This window comes from Polistes canadensis, unplaced genomic scaffold, assembly GCF_001313835.1.
Source record: "Polistes canadensis isolate GaletaPanama2010 unplaced genomic scaffold, ASM131383v1 scaffold_25, whole genome shotgun sequence".
Taxonomy (NCBI): domain Eukaryota; kingdom Metazoa; phylum Arthropoda; class Insecta; order Hymenoptera; family Vespidae; genus Polistes; species Polistes canadensis.
In genome coordinates, this window is record NW_014569572.1 from 144,235 (window position 1) to 160,147 (window position 15,913).

The following is a 15,913-nucleotide window of genomic DNA, read 5'->3' on the forward strand; positions in this document are numbered from 1 at the left end:
CCGTTTCAAATTGCTCCTCTAACAACCTTTCTTTTTCCTTTTTTTTTTCCTTCTGTAAGAAGCTTTTCTCTATAATTCTGCGTGATTCATACCAGTGCTTTATTAGAAATAGATATTTTTATAACCAACCCTAATGAAGAATACGTTTAGAAAAATAAATAATTAAATAACTTCACAACAGATAAATAGTTTTTATTTGTATTGATATATAAAACAGGTGTTGTGTATATAGAAATATCTGAATATAGATATCAGTCCACATTAAATGTAAGAGAGATTTATCGATTGATTTACTTCATGCCTTTAATGTAAAATGCAAACGCACCGAAAGAAGTATTAACTTCAATAACAAACAAACGAATTGAATATATTATTTTAGTCGAATTTTTTAATTGTTCATTGATTGAATAATAAGTAAATTAAATTAAAAAAAAAAAAAAAGAATATCATAGAAAACATGTCTCAAATCGAAAGCATCGAAGACGACGACGACGCGTTGTATCGAGAATAATAATCGATGTAAGGATCGAAGGGAAATAAAATACTCTGCGAGTTACAAGATCGATAAAAGATCTTTCGATAGATTGTATCGATAGATCAATCGGACGAGTCATGTTCCAACTCTTTATCCGAATCAGAACACTGATTCTAATCGGGAACGAAGAGTAGTCGCGTGTGTAGAGCAAATCGAGATTTCTCCTATCACCGTCGAATCGATTCTTGTGATCGATGCTCCCTAAGATCATCCAGGATGGATGGATAATGATCGAAAGGTATATAGAAATGACTCTTACTTTTTCTTTTATTATTTCTTTGAGTATTACTATGTCCCAGGTATCGTAAGTTCTCCGACCATATCGATATATTATTATTGTTAGATACGAGAAAATGAGTTTAACGATGAGTAGTTATAATTAAAAAAAAAATAAAATAAAATTCAACAATACTCGATTGTTATTTCTAAAAATACTGAGATTAATCTTTTATATAAATTAAGTTATTAAAAACAAAACGAACGAATGTTTTTGGTTGGACGAGATTTTTATTTAACAAAAATAATTAAAAATTTGCCATTATCAAAGGGTTGAGATCATTTTCGGATATATAATTTGGCTCATTATTAAATAATTAGGGAAAATTTCGATGAGTTTTCTTAAGAATAAGGAAAGAAGGTGCAATTGCTTCCACGACATCCGGCAGATGAGGTAGAATTTAGCTCGGAGGCAGACCTCTTCATATACCGTCTCGTCGCCTCATCCCCCTTGGCCCTGAGGCCCTCGGCCCTATTGTACGCATTGTTAGTCTCCTCGTAAAGCCTACAGTTCGCGCGAGAGGAGTACCCATGCAAGCCTCGCGTTTTATTTCGGTAGACGTCTATGGGGACAGAACCGGTGAGAGTCGATCTCCTCGTTCACAATGCAAAAACCCAATCGAATTTTCTTTCATACCGAATATTGTACGCTTATATGCATATGCAAAAAACTCTCCTCTTATCACGAACTATTAGAGAAAATACCTTAATAATAATAATAATAATAATAATATACAAAAGATTAAGAAATATTTAATCAAAATAAACGATGACAAACATATTTATTAATATTTGAATAATATTCTTCTTTGTTAGAAATAGAAAAATTCAAATCACCGTTTGGATATTTTCTATAAATAAAAATCACGAAAATGTTTCCCTTCAATGATGCATTAAAGTACATCCATACATCAAAAGTAACAAACAGTAATACAATATAATACAAACATGATAATACCCAATCAACGACAAAAGATCTCTCAACGCACAACTTGTCATACTTCGATAAAGTAAAGAGGAAATCAGAAGAATTGAAGAAATAAAGGCATAATAATAACGATAATAATAATGATGACAAGCAGCACGAGAGGGAGGAATGGAAGGGAGGAAAAGGAAGAGGAAGAGGACTGGGAGGGAGAGGTTTGAAATCGAGTGGAATGTAACATCGACTTTATCGAGTTTCTCACACCTATCACATACCGTGTGGGAGGGTTGAAATAGGAAAAAAAGAGAGGGAAAGGTGTACGAAGAGAAGGGTGCAGCGGGGGTGAGGGTAGGTTGAGGGAAAGGAGGACTGGTTCGCGCAATGACTCAGCCAAGGAATGCTGCACACGCGCCTTGCCTTGATTGCCTATCAGACTTCATGGCTCGACGTGCACGTTCTATAAATAATACGAGACGTGCACGGAGGAGCCACTAAACCAAAACGGCGTTGCTATTCGTCGTAGTCATAGTCATAGTCATAGTCCTTGTCATAGTCGTCACCGTAGTTGATACAACGGACGAGGAAAGTGTGTCCTCGGTGTCGGAACTAACGTGTATTATCCATTCGCAATGCGAATTCTTGCGTTAACAAAACTTCTCCCTCTCCCTCCCCCTTGGCACCTTCCCACCTTAATCCCTAACCCCCGACGTTAATTAACGCGGCCAGAATAAAATCCCCATCGCTATACTCGGGAAGCTGTGTTTAATAACCCACTCGATTTTCCTAACATCTATGAACATGTGTGTCTATGTGTATGATACATGCAATTAGCAGAGAGAGAGAGAGACTATCCTTCTCTCGGTTCGAAAAGCATCCCGATACGCTCGTGACTCTAACTTTTCGTTTCAACGAACTAATACAGGAACCTAAGGGAAAGTTCGTCATGTCACGGTCGGGTTTCGTTGATTCGTTAAAATTGAAAATTAAAGGAATATTATTATTTGATATATTACAGTATTATTCTTTAATCCTTTTTTTTTCTTTTCCGTAAGCTTTCGATATGAAATATTAATTTAATAGAATAATTATATTGTACACGTATCGAAAAGAATTGAAAGTCTGTTAGAACACAGTATTGTATATTTATGTTTGTTTTTTAGTTTATATATTTTATTTATTCTACGGGATAAACCCATTAATACAGAAATTTATAAAAAAGGTCAGGTAAAAATAGTGATGTATAAATAGATATGTATAGATAATGACAATATCGTTAAAATGGATAAATAAATCATATGAATAAGTTAGAGAAAGTAATATTAAGATTTCGATTAATATTTCACGCAGAGGGACGAGTTTTCAGTTTTTAACACGATAAACCGATTGCAAAAGGAAAAAAGGGGTATGAGAAATAAATATTTTACGAGCGTATCACCGGAGAAGGAGAGTGTATCCTCCCGCGCGAGTTCTTTTCTGTAAAATTCATTTCGTACGATATATTTTAAGTTGTTTGATATTTACACCTTCTGAAAATCTCTCCCGGAACGGGGGAACGCTTTCACACGACGATGTCCTTCGATTTTAAAAAGCGTAGAGATCTTTTTTTCTACATCTCGTTTCTCTCCACCTTTTTCTCTACTTTCATATTTCCGTTTTTCACGGTTATTCTTGAAAACGTTACGATATCGATTTAAATTCGTTCGCATTTCGACTTATCTGTTGGATATATAAGTCCGATCGAATTTACGTTTCAAGTACATATATTATGTGTATTTATATATATATATATATTCGTGTATCGCAAATCGTTTCGTTTCGTCATCGACAATTTTTGTTCTTTTTTTTCTTGATATTTTTCTTCGAAAATCGAGTTTCATTTATATTTTTAGGTTTTGTTATTTTTCTTTGTTTAACACATTCGAATGTGCCAGGATAATTTTATATTGGGCCTGCCTGTAACGCCAACACGAATTTATTATCATGCGTTGCATATTGCGCTGAAATATTATTTAAAACAGATAAGTTAAAAAGTGTGTAATCATGTGCAACGCATTTATCTTTCTCGGAGTCACCGGTCATTGCTGCTGGTCACCGGTGATCCCCATAGCATTCAACGTGTTTAAGAAATTATATTATAAGAAATTTTATTTAAAATACGATAGAAAAAATGTTAAAAAGAAAAATCTTTTTTCTAATAATATAATTATTTTACATATATTAACACGCAGTAAGTACTTTCTTTTTAAACGTTTGATACTTGACGATATAATTATTAATATATTCTTGTATTATCTTACATATATACATATATATACTAAAAGAAAAAAAACAAATTCTATGTAGTACAATATTAAATTTCTCTTTAAATCCATGCTTGGAGAATTCTCTCTGCGAGCTATGGGGTATTTACATAAACGCTACAGGGACAAGCTTAATTAATACTACAATTTCTTGAAATATAATTGTAGAGTTTAAAATAGAATGAATAAACTTTGAAGATCCGTAAGATTGTTAGAGGAAGCTCTTTCAGTCGTAATAACAAATTTATATATCATAATATTATAATAACTAGTCATATATATATAATATATAAAATTTAATAAAGATTTTCTCTCGCAATCAGCTTACTTAAAAGTAGAAATACATAAACTACTGTTTTATGATTATATTTCTACAGCTTTTAAGCATTCAAAAATGTATGAAAAGTATTATTCCTATTATTCTCCCCTCCTGTGAAATACAACATTCTATCGTGTCAGATATCATAATAGGGATGAAAAATCAATAATTATTCTTTCGAAAAAAAAAGAAAAAAAACTACTCAATCATGTTCTAAACAAAAACTAAGGTTGTTAGGTTAAAATAGAAGATCGTAGAGTGAATAAATGTTGGAAAGAAAAAACTAGTTGTCGAGAAGAATGAAAGAAAGAAAGAAAGAAAGGAATTGAACGATAAGTCGAATGGTGAGGTGTTCGTTCTAACGAGGAAGAACGAGCATCGCAGATACACTAGCATAAATCATTCGTGATTCGCGCCCTTATCTTCCTTGTTATATCTGTTTAGTCGAAGGCTTCTTTCTATCCCTTCTCTTATCCCACCCTCTTCTATCTTTGTCTCTGTCTCTCGTTTTCTTTGCATTCGTCGGTGACCTTTTCGAAGCGACGAGAAACAGTGTCAAACCGGACTCGACGAGCTTGGATCGAGTACGAGAAGCCAAGTATGTACATATATACATACATACATATGTACATACATACATACATTCAAATAAATGTTTATTTGTACATATATGTATGTACACGAATGTTTGTAAGTACATATTTGTATATACACGTATGCATTTATATATGTATGCATGTATGTATGCATGTATGTACATACATACATGAATGTTCCCTGGTTCTTCTTTCACACTCATAAAATATTCGTTCTACATCGAAGAGACTACACGCGCTTTGGTAAGCCACGCTAACGATCCTCACTCCTCGAAGTGGATGCAACGTGTAAAGTGCATCTCTTTGACGCGAGCGCCATCGCGTTCAAAGAGAAATTACGTTTGTAGACGGATCGTGAGTACGAACTCACCTCTTTGGATTTCTTATCGATACCAACGAGAAACTCCTTTGTCCTTTGTCGTCGCGTGGGAATTTGCAAGTGTTACGAAGCTTTTTTTGCTTTTTTTCTCCTTCATCTTTTCACTCTATGATTTTTTTTTTTTTTTTTTTAATACAAATTAAGTAATTTATTCCTTTTATTTTATTTATAATATTCAGTAGTTTGGAATTGTAGTGCTATTAAACATTTGGTTAAATAATGTTACATATATTTTTATTTTGTTTAATCATTTTTACTGTATAATATACGATAATTGTGATATTCACTTTAAACCTGTGGATGAAAAAAACCAATAAATAAAATATGGCGCAACGTAATGCAACGTATAATTATGGTATAAATGAGTATAGATTTATTTTAAAATAACTTAATTATATATATAATTATTCTATAATTTTTTGTATATATTTATTCTCAATCAAGATTTATGTATATAAGATATTTATAGAAAACGAAGTAACTCTCGTAATAATGCGTATATCATTCTCGTAGAATGAATAAGATCTAATTAATTTAATCCTTGTAATTATCCTTACTTAATTAGTACTTATTATTCCAAACGAGCGTCCTCGAGAACGGATTCGAGCTCTTAAAATAAAACGATCGTGGCGGCCATTACGTCTCGTCCATTCGTAAAAATTGGACTCGTTTAGTAGTTGGTCTTACGTAACGAGAACGAGATTTACGTAATTACAATTAAACTCTCGTATTTCCGAGTACGGAATCTTCATGAGATAAGTAATTGTCTTTTATCTAGATGATTTTGCTATGATTTACGAATAGATTTCATAGAAATTATATTATACGAATTGTATAACATTGATGAAAATAATTTAAACGGTATAGGAAACAGTTAGTGACGATATCTTTTGAAAACTGTTATATTGAATTTATGAATTACCGGAGGACTGATATAGTATACACCAACAACCTACTACTAACAACCAATGCAAACGTAATATCAATGCAATGCAACGATAGGCTATTCTCGTTCACTGGCCTCCATCCGTATTGCTGCCTCCGCTTTCCCGCTCAACGATCTATCTACACTGTCTACTATGTTACAGTTTAAATAGCTTTTCAAATCTTACTTAAAAAGACATTATTTTTTTTTTCTTTTTTTAATTAACGAAGTATAGAATTATTTGAAGAAGAAAAAAACAAAACAAAAATTTGATCATCTTCGGATAAAAAAACAATAATTTATTTATTATCGAATTTAATACCACAATATAATAATATTTTCGATGATATCTAAGGAAATATAAATTACTGATTGGTCTTCCGAAAATTCGAGATATCTCTATAAGAGTAATAAAAATAAATTGAAACGTTCTGTTTTTTATTCTTTTTATTTATTTTTTTTTTGTTTTACGATGGCACCACACTGCAGTCCATATTTTTGAAAGCCTTTACCAGCGAGTTACACTGTAATAAAATAAGAACGACGATCGTGATCCCGAGTAGTAGAATAGCAGGACGATAAACCAGAAATGTGCTACATGGCCCACGCATGAAGTTTTTCCATTCTGTTGTTACTCGCCTTCTTCATCCACGTAAATACATATATCCTTTACCTTCCTTTCTATTCTCTCTCTCTCTCTCTCTCTCTCTCTCCATCATTTTTTTTTGTAATTTTACCTTATATCTATGATTTATCGAATAACCAGCTGTTAACTCCGTGTAATATCCGTAATTCAATAATCATTTTTCAATCTTTACTATAATCGATTTTTAATCCTTTTTTTTTTTTCATTCACGTGTTGTTTATTTTGTCACGGTGAATTGATAATTCGTTATTCCAAAGGTATAGTGGGTGGTATGAATACATTTGATCTATTGAAATAAAACGATCTTTCGTAAGTTTTAATATCTCATTTATATCGAACAAAATATTTGTATTCATTTGAATAAATATTGATATTCATAAATTCATACTATAGTTTAGATTTTACTGAAAGATTCTATTAATTGGAATAAATTTGTTTTAATTTTGATATGAAAATATTCTTATTTTGTACGGGGTAACACATGAGATACATTAAAATAAAAAAAGAAGAAGATTAAAACGTGTAGACGATGTTAAGATAGTGTTAATCGCGTTAAAAGATAGTCCGCAAGTATCCGATGCATACGTATGGTTTCGATTTAACGCTCGATCGAGTCGAGGACGCCAAGCCAGAGAAAAAGGTCTTTGATCGGAACGAAGGAGGAAACCGTTCGTGTTTCAAAGTAACCCTGTACCTACGCTCCTTTAGAGGAAAATTTTCTTCCTTTATATTCTCTGCTTGCTAGAAATATCTCTCTTTACTTTTATATTATAATACACATTGTATATTCCGCATGGAAAATATATTAATAAATGAAAAATGAATCACTTGAAATATATAATAGACATATTATATAGATAAGAATCACACGTATTTCACATTCCCAGGAATCAAGCTGCGAATTAAACTTTGTCGTATTAATCCCTCGAAACCTTCGGGCTCTCAAGATACGTATAGTAGTCTCGAGAAGATTGCTTTCATGATTTTGGCGAGATAGTTGCTTCTCGTGGGATGAAGAATGAGAGAGAGAGAGAGAGAGAGAGAGAGAGAGAGAGAGAGAGAGAGAGAGAGAGTATGGAAGAGAAGGAATGGGATTAACGGAGCTGGAGGCCTGCTCATGAATTGTAATTACTCATTAGAGTGGTGGCAGAGAATCATCTCCTCTTGGGACTTTTCGAGGTCCAAAGTAATTCGAACGCGTATCTCGTGGAAATTCCATCTTGTTCTCTCGTCCACGAAGAAGTCAGCAAAGTGGCCTGTAATAGAAGGGTACCCCTCCTCTTACCTTACCTTCGTACCCAAGCAAATGTGGGTAATATCGATAACAATGTGCCGTATACTGGAAGAAATACGTATATGCGTATATCAGAGGTAAGGGTGCGGTTAACACAAGAAAGTACAGAGAGAAAGAAGCATGGGGGTGGGGTGGCATGAGGTGGGGTAGGAGGAGTTGAAAGGGAAGGGGAGAGAACAGGTTGCTCCTTGGTTCTCTGTAATTTGTAACGTTCGACCACTCGAGCGTGTAACTCTATAATGACGTGTAATGACCGACCCTTCTTCCCCTCCCCCGACTGGAGAAACAGAGAGAAGAGAATTGCACGAAGGGCGAACACAAACCCTGATCATCCTATGAATACAAACCCCCTTTTTATCTGTTTACCTGCTCACGGGAAGAGGATTCCTAAGGTAAGATAGTAAGGTTATAGACATCGAGTATAATAAAAAAAAAAAAAAAAAGAACAAATTGTTGCCGATAAATATGATTTTAAATTGAATATAAATATATTCAAATACTAATAATACATTAAAATATACGAAAGTCATTTTTCTCGTTTCTTTTCTTTTTCTGTAAAATAATTTCAACAATTGATACGAATTCTCGAGTTGACTTTTTCAAACCGAAATTTGCAAAAAAAAGAAATTTCATGTAATTTTTCTCGAATGAGAAATTCATCGGTGGATGGGGAAAGTAAAAGGAATAGTTAATAATTGGTGAGAAAGATATTTAAAAGGTTTTGGGGGGTACATTTATGCTGGAATTCGTTTATTTCTTTTTTTTTGTTCTTTCTATGCAACGGTTAGTTTCGGTTTAATCTAAGAAATCTCTGCGAGAGAAGACTAATTTATATCCAGTGGTATGGTAGAAGAAATAGAGGGGGAGAACTCTGTCAACGGTGCAATGACTCACGTAGTCGAGTTGACTCGAGTCGTACACCCCTCGAATTATAACGCTATAGGTATGATTCAGATGGTAATTACGTTTCGCTAGCGGCCACCACCACTCTAGGCATTGGAAATAGATTTTCCGGAATATTTTCTGAGAGAGCGAGAGAGATAAAGAGAAAGAGAAAGAGAAAGATGGGGTCGCGAGATACGATCTTGGAATGTGCGATCGAGTAGAAAGACGAAGCAATAATCTTAAGTAATCGCGATTAAAGTGAGCTATAAAGCGAATGAGAAATGAGAAAAGAAGAGTCGAGAGATGAAAAGAAGAAGAAAAAAGAAAAAAGAAAAGAGAACAAAAAGTTGTGAAGTTGAGGAGGGTGGATAAGAAGAAGAAGAAGGACCATCCTTGACTGGCATATCCGCCGGAAGTAGTTATCGTTCGAATCGGTAAATGTTTTTCCAACCGTCCCATACTTATAACCCTCTATTCCTCTTTTCTTTCTCTCTCTCTCTCTCTCTCTCTCTCTCTCTCTCTCTCTCTCTCTTTCTCTTTCTTCTGATGAGACTCGTTAGGAAAGATCTCACGATCTTTCGTTAAAGAGTACCGGCTAAACAAGCTGATCGTGAACGTTCGATTGATGGCCTAGCTTCGAGCCAATTTGTTAAAATATAACTCTTTAATCGTTAGAAATAATTGTGCTTCATTATTAATATATTATTGCAATATGGTTTAAGAAATAAATCGAACAGCGTAAATGTTTATATACCTTATAGTTGACAAAATTATTTATGTGAAATAATCAATGTTAATATCATTCTTTATTAACCCCTATTAGTACCATCGTTATATTTATTTTTATACCTGTTTTCTCGAACCTTATTAAATTATATAAAACTTGATTTTCCGATTGGCATTATAAAAGGGTTGATTAAAAATCACAAATTATAATAAAATAATGAAAGTATCGTCATAATATCAGTGCAAATTTTTTCATATACATATCGTCATAATATGTCGGAAGGGAAACAAATAAAATTAGAAAAAAATAAATAATATTAGAAAAAACAACATTACACAGAGAAATAGATAAAGATAGGAGAGAGTTTCGTTAGGAAACCATCTCTCTGTCTCTCTTTCTCTCTCTTTTTCGACGATCTCAGAATACTCGCAGACTTTTGACCTAGAATGAGGCGAAATCGAGGAACGTCTCGAGCACGAGGAAGAAGAAGCGGTAAATATAACGCTGTTTCTGCGACTCTCGAGATACGTATCTCGAGCAAAAATAGTAGAAATACATACTTGCGGATACTACATTAACATTTTTCTTGCATTCTGATGCATGGATATTGTAATTCAAATTATTACGAATTATTAAAGACAAAATCAAATCTTTATTCGCAATAAAATAAACGCGAAACAAAATCTAATGCAAGTCAGATTTTGATTTTGTATTAAATTATTTTTCTTTTCTTTAAAATTCCCTCGCCTTTTTCTTTTCTCGACCAAACAACGACGAAAACGTGTTCATCATGAAATCCTAGGCTCTAAATATACAAACATTTCTATCGAACGTGTGACACTTGACAAAACTTTTAGTTATTGCTTTCGTTTTAATTGTAAAAACTAACACAATATTTTATTATTTACTGGATATTTATCCTGAACCTTTTTTTTACCTTTTTTAATTATCGATAATTATAAAATGAAATTAAACGTAAATCCCCCCCTCCCCAAAAAAATTGACACGGTTTAAATTCTTTCAAATATAATTAAAATGATGTCAACAAAATTAATTTATATCATTTAGTAGCCCATTTGTTTGGGTCGCCCTGTAAAGTATCGGCACGATATTATAACAAGTATCAATAATTACGTCAAATTAACTCGACAAAAATGTTGAGTAGAAGCGTTCATGTTTCCGCAAGGTGACGACGATGTATCAGTTCTCTCTCTCTCTCTCTCTCTCTCTCTCTCTCTCACCCCCTTTTTTTTGTGCTTTTTCTCTTTCTGTCTCGCTTCCGCTCGCAAATTCTCTCAGGCGGACGCATTTGGCACCGTTGGCACCAGCTCAGACGTCCACGATGAAATATCTAGTACTGGTGACTTTGATCTTCCGACGGTGGAGCATTGCGTCGCGGAGGTTGCAGTCTTGATGCAGAAGGAGGAGTAGGAGGTGGAGATAGAGATGGAGGAAGAGTAGGAGGAGGAGGCTGAGGGAAGAAGACTCGTGTGGTGTAGCCACATAATCCTGTCTCTCTCTTTCTCTTAATACGATCTTGAGAAGCAGGAAGTTTTGCGAAGCAATTCGCTCTGTGTGTTTCTCCTCGTGGGTGTTGGAGGAAAGGATCATCTCTGATTTGTCATTTATTATTATTATTATATTTTTATTGTTTTTTTTATTTTGTAGCAAAATTAAATACGATTCTATCTCGTATCTCGACTACGTTTCAATTATATAACAAATATATATACAAAATTATTATAAAAAAAATAAATATGAGAAAGAAACAAAAAAAGAAAAAAAGAAATGGAAAAGCATTTGAGAAGAATTTGTCTGATAGAAAAATAATAGACAATTTAACACATTAGCTGACTGGGAGTCAATTTATAGACTCGTCAACGTTTACAGATCTACGGGGGTGGTCTATAAATAAACTTTTCATTTATCTCGTTTATCGAATTTATAATATAATTATTCCGTTATCATATTCAGAGATTTAAGAAAGGATAATTGATTTATCGTAACGATTTCTTCTTAATAAGAACGTTAAACACATCGTCTAATTAAAATATCTAATAAAATGACACTTAGAAGAGACTTTAAAGACACCTTGGATCGTTTCTAACACTTCCTCCTCCTCTTGATCGGAAGACGCGTGTAAATGCACACGCGGAACGACAGCTGCGTTCATACGGGAATCGTCTTAGAGAGATCTCACTGACCCTCTTCTTTCTCTCTCTCTTCTCTCTTGTACATTCTCACGTGCAGTTAAGGGTGAGTCACCCTCGTTGAAATTCTAAAAGCGCCGATTTCCCGAAAGTCTATTACGAAGCACTTGGCGTCATACGCCCTGCTATTTTCCGCCCGTATCCTCCCATCTCCGTTCTATTAGGGTTGCCGACAAGTTTTTTTCTTTTTTCTTTTTTTTTTTTTTAATAATAGTAACAATAACGATCGAAAACAAAAACATTGCTACTCGATTTGTAGATATTTCATAGAGAATAATGAGAATAAAATTGTCTGAATAATATTGAACAAGAAAAAGAGAAATGAGAAATGACTTTTTCTTTCTTTTTTTTCTTTTTTTTTTTTTTGTAAAAACACATAATCCTTGTATTTTATTCCGACCCCAAATTTACAAGCAACTCGACTTTCCCTATCTAAGAAAACGTTTTCTTTTTACGTAGCAAAGAAGATATTACGTAATGGTGCGTTCCGGTTGGCGCGTGCGAACGGATGTGCAAGCGTGATGCGAGCATCCTCGTTCTCTACAGGTGCACCGATCCTTGAAATCTTTTCTCTTTCCAGTAACTTCGTAAGATCGGCCGATCGATAAGTTTAACGTACTACTCGAAAACTGTATCCCCTTTCGTTTCAATGTTACACAATTTTTCTTTCCGGTTAGTTACTACCATTTTATTTTATTTTATTTTATTTATCTTCGTTGGATAATCATCCATTTTTCGTAATTTTTGCATATTTTTCAACATTATGATTAAGTAACAACAACAAAAATCCATTATTTCTTTTTCAAATGCAGCACGTTACATCAACATTTTAGTCATTTCACGTAAAAAAAGGAAAAGAAAGCGTACAAGGAAAAATAAAAAGATTCTTTGTGCTAATGCAAGTCCTCTTTCTTTTTTTTTTACACACATATATATACAGGGTGAGTCATTTAAAAATCGGAACACTTAAACAATGTCTCTGTTATCAATGGTTAAAAAGAAAAAATAGTAATTAGTTCGAAATCTCTAAAAAAGAAAAACAAACAAAAAAATAAATAAAACACTATTACCAATACAGATACATTTTCATTAGTACAACTTATAAATTAGTTGTAAAAATTTTTTGAACATAAGACTATAAATAACAGATATATTTAGATGTTCCAATTGAAATGGTTCACCCTGTATATATGTATCGTTGAAATAGAAGGCAAATGCTTTTCTAAACGGCGAGTAGAGACACCGTGACGTTTTAAAACGCCGTCAGGCTTCCATTCCGGGTATAAAGGGTAAAAGAGAGTAGTCGCGTGATGTGAAAGAAGAAGCCTCGTACGTGCGTACGTGCGTATATATGCATTTTTCCATTCGCGAATAAAAAGTTCAAGAGACTCTTATTCTTCTTCCATTTATCTTCTTCTTTCGACGAAGAATTTACAAATTTAAACTTTTTTTTGCCTAGCTCTTATTTCGAGTACTCTTTTCCTTACTTACAAGGGAGCAGCATCATACCAAGAGCGAACATTTCTTTTTTATCCTCTCCCCTCACCTCTCCTCTAACTTTGTATTATTACTTGTTCAAGGCTCTCTCTCTCTCTCTCTCTCTCTCTCTCTCTCTCTCTCTCTCTCTCTCTTCTTAATTAAATTATGGAACAATTATACCTTTATNCTCTCTCTCTCTCTCTCTCTCTCTCTCTCTCTCTCTCTCTCTCTCTCTCTCTCTCTCTCTTCTTAATTAAATTATGGAACAATTATACCTTTATTCTTTTTCCAGCAGTTTATTAATTGCTTGACAATATGTTATTTTATTCAATGTTATTTATTTGATTGTAAGTTACGGTTTTAATTCAAAGTAACTTATGTAGCTTATGTTGTTTAACATTTCATTATTCTTAGCTATTAATCCATAAAAAGCTTCAATAATTATATGTAAAAGTATTAAGAAACAGCATACTTGAAATGAAACATGATTTTCTCCCCATTAAAAATTAGTCTGACCAGCAATAACTCGGATTAGTAATAATGTTAATTAGTGACTTTTAGCTGAACATAGATGATATTTAGAAATTTGAGTATCCATTAACTTATTCGATTTACTAACACATTATAAGAATTTAGCATTGTTAAATATTCATATTTGTTCATTGCATTATTTCATTCTCATATTATACTATATATATGTATGTATATATAATTATATTAGTAGCGAAATCGAGAGGTTTTAACTCGAGCGTAAAAAGGTCGTTAAACCTATGTGACATGGACTTAGCTAGACGAATCGTTACTATCGAAGTTACTTCCGTGATTGTACTAACGATACTTAATTGCCTTTTCGTAGGGCTTCCAGTGGCCGCGGAACTGATTCGCCCCTAAACTCGGATTTAGCACTGGACAAACCTCGACCGATACCGTCTCCCAGGTAAGACTATAAATTTGTTATTTTTTTTCCTTTTTTTTTTATCATCTAATAATACTTTTCTCCACCTTCATTTAAACACAAAGTTTTTCCTTCTTTACATTAAGCAAAAACTATCACTTTGATTTATTTTTTACTTGTGTGAAAGAAAATAAAATATAAGTTAAATATGTAATTTAAGTAATAAGTAAAAGTAATAAAATACTTTTGATTTGATTTCCACAATAATAAAGTTATACGTAATAGCTTGATTTTATTTAAATAAGTATAATATATATATATATATATATTTGTACTAAACGGCGTCATCTCGTTGATAGAGAAAGAATTATTACACACGTCAATCTGATAAACCTGTATGTTCAGTTATCGCATATATACCAGTAAGAATTAGTAGTTTGTCGGGTTGCCTTCGTAGCCAAGTGCGCAAGATGTTCGACTTGTGATCTGAATTCTCCACAACAAACCGAGATCAAATCWATCCTGAGGAAGAAAATTCAAGAAGGGGAAACACATTATTTCATTATATTCAAGCTGTACAATAACAATAAACGTCAAGAATAGGATGATACGTGTGTTTGGGTCTAGGGAGGTAGGATCGACTGTTTAGCCCTACTGATGAGTCGTTAGCGGTCGGTCCAAAAGAAGACGAAACCTAAACACATGGCCCAGTTGGGCAATTTGCAACTAGCCAGACTTGTAAACATCGGCTTTGGTTGCAGAAGAAAAGTAATTATTGACCATCGGAGATTTAGTTTCTTGCTTTTAATTAATATAGGCGATGAACGCTCACCTTCGCGTTCCAATTTTTGTACTTCTCCTCGTCTTCGTTACTTGATTAGTACCTAAGCCCACCGAATAGTTGGTTTCATCTAGGTCTAGGGCAGGGAATCTAAACCAAATAATGATATCAAGCCCTACTGATGAGTCTTATGGTTCAGTTTCTCGACGACGAAACCTATTGGATCTGATGGAACAATACTTATCTAACAATAAGAGAGAGAAAGAGAGAGAAAGAGAGAGAGAGAGGGAGAAGCAGCATACGGTTACGATGAAGGAGAAGGCAACCCACATTTTTTGCAATATTAATAATTTTATATTAACTTTTACTTTATGGTTAAGTTAACGATCTAGCCACGTTGAATTAGTAATATCCGTCAGATCACCTAGATTGGGAACGGTTATATAAAACGAATTGGTTATCCGTTCGGGAAAATGAAAACTGTGTACTATTGACTTGAGAGAGGTGCTTAATTAACATGACATTTTTTTTTATTATTGAATATGTGTTAAAAAGTGCTCACAGAGAAGTGACTCGAACCCGTAAAAGGAAGATTCAAAAAGACATAGATATAAAATAATATATATGCAATGGGTCGAAGAAAATTTGTGTCATTATTTATTTGCGCATTATATCGATCGCGTTAAGAAAATAATCAGAGTCATTTTATTTAACATTTGATCGTTTGATGCAGGTAAATTT

At 33.5% G+C, this 15,913-nt stretch overlaps 1 protein-coding gene across 6 annotated transcripts in view; it reads left to right on the forward strand.

The window, feature by feature from the left end:
* Positions 1 to 15,913, forward strand: part of LOC106783761 — a 130,020-nt gene that overhangs the window by 40,878 nt on the left and 73,229 nt on the right. For all 6 annotated transcript variants that reach the window (XM_014742580.1, XM_014742579.1, XM_014742583.1 and 3 more), the window contains exon 3: positions 14,353 to 14,433. In XM_014742580.1, the coding sequence (XP_014598066.1) occupies positions 14,353 to 14,433 (81 nt within the window). The remainder of the gene's footprint in view (positions 1 to 14,352; positions 14,434 to 15,913) is intronic.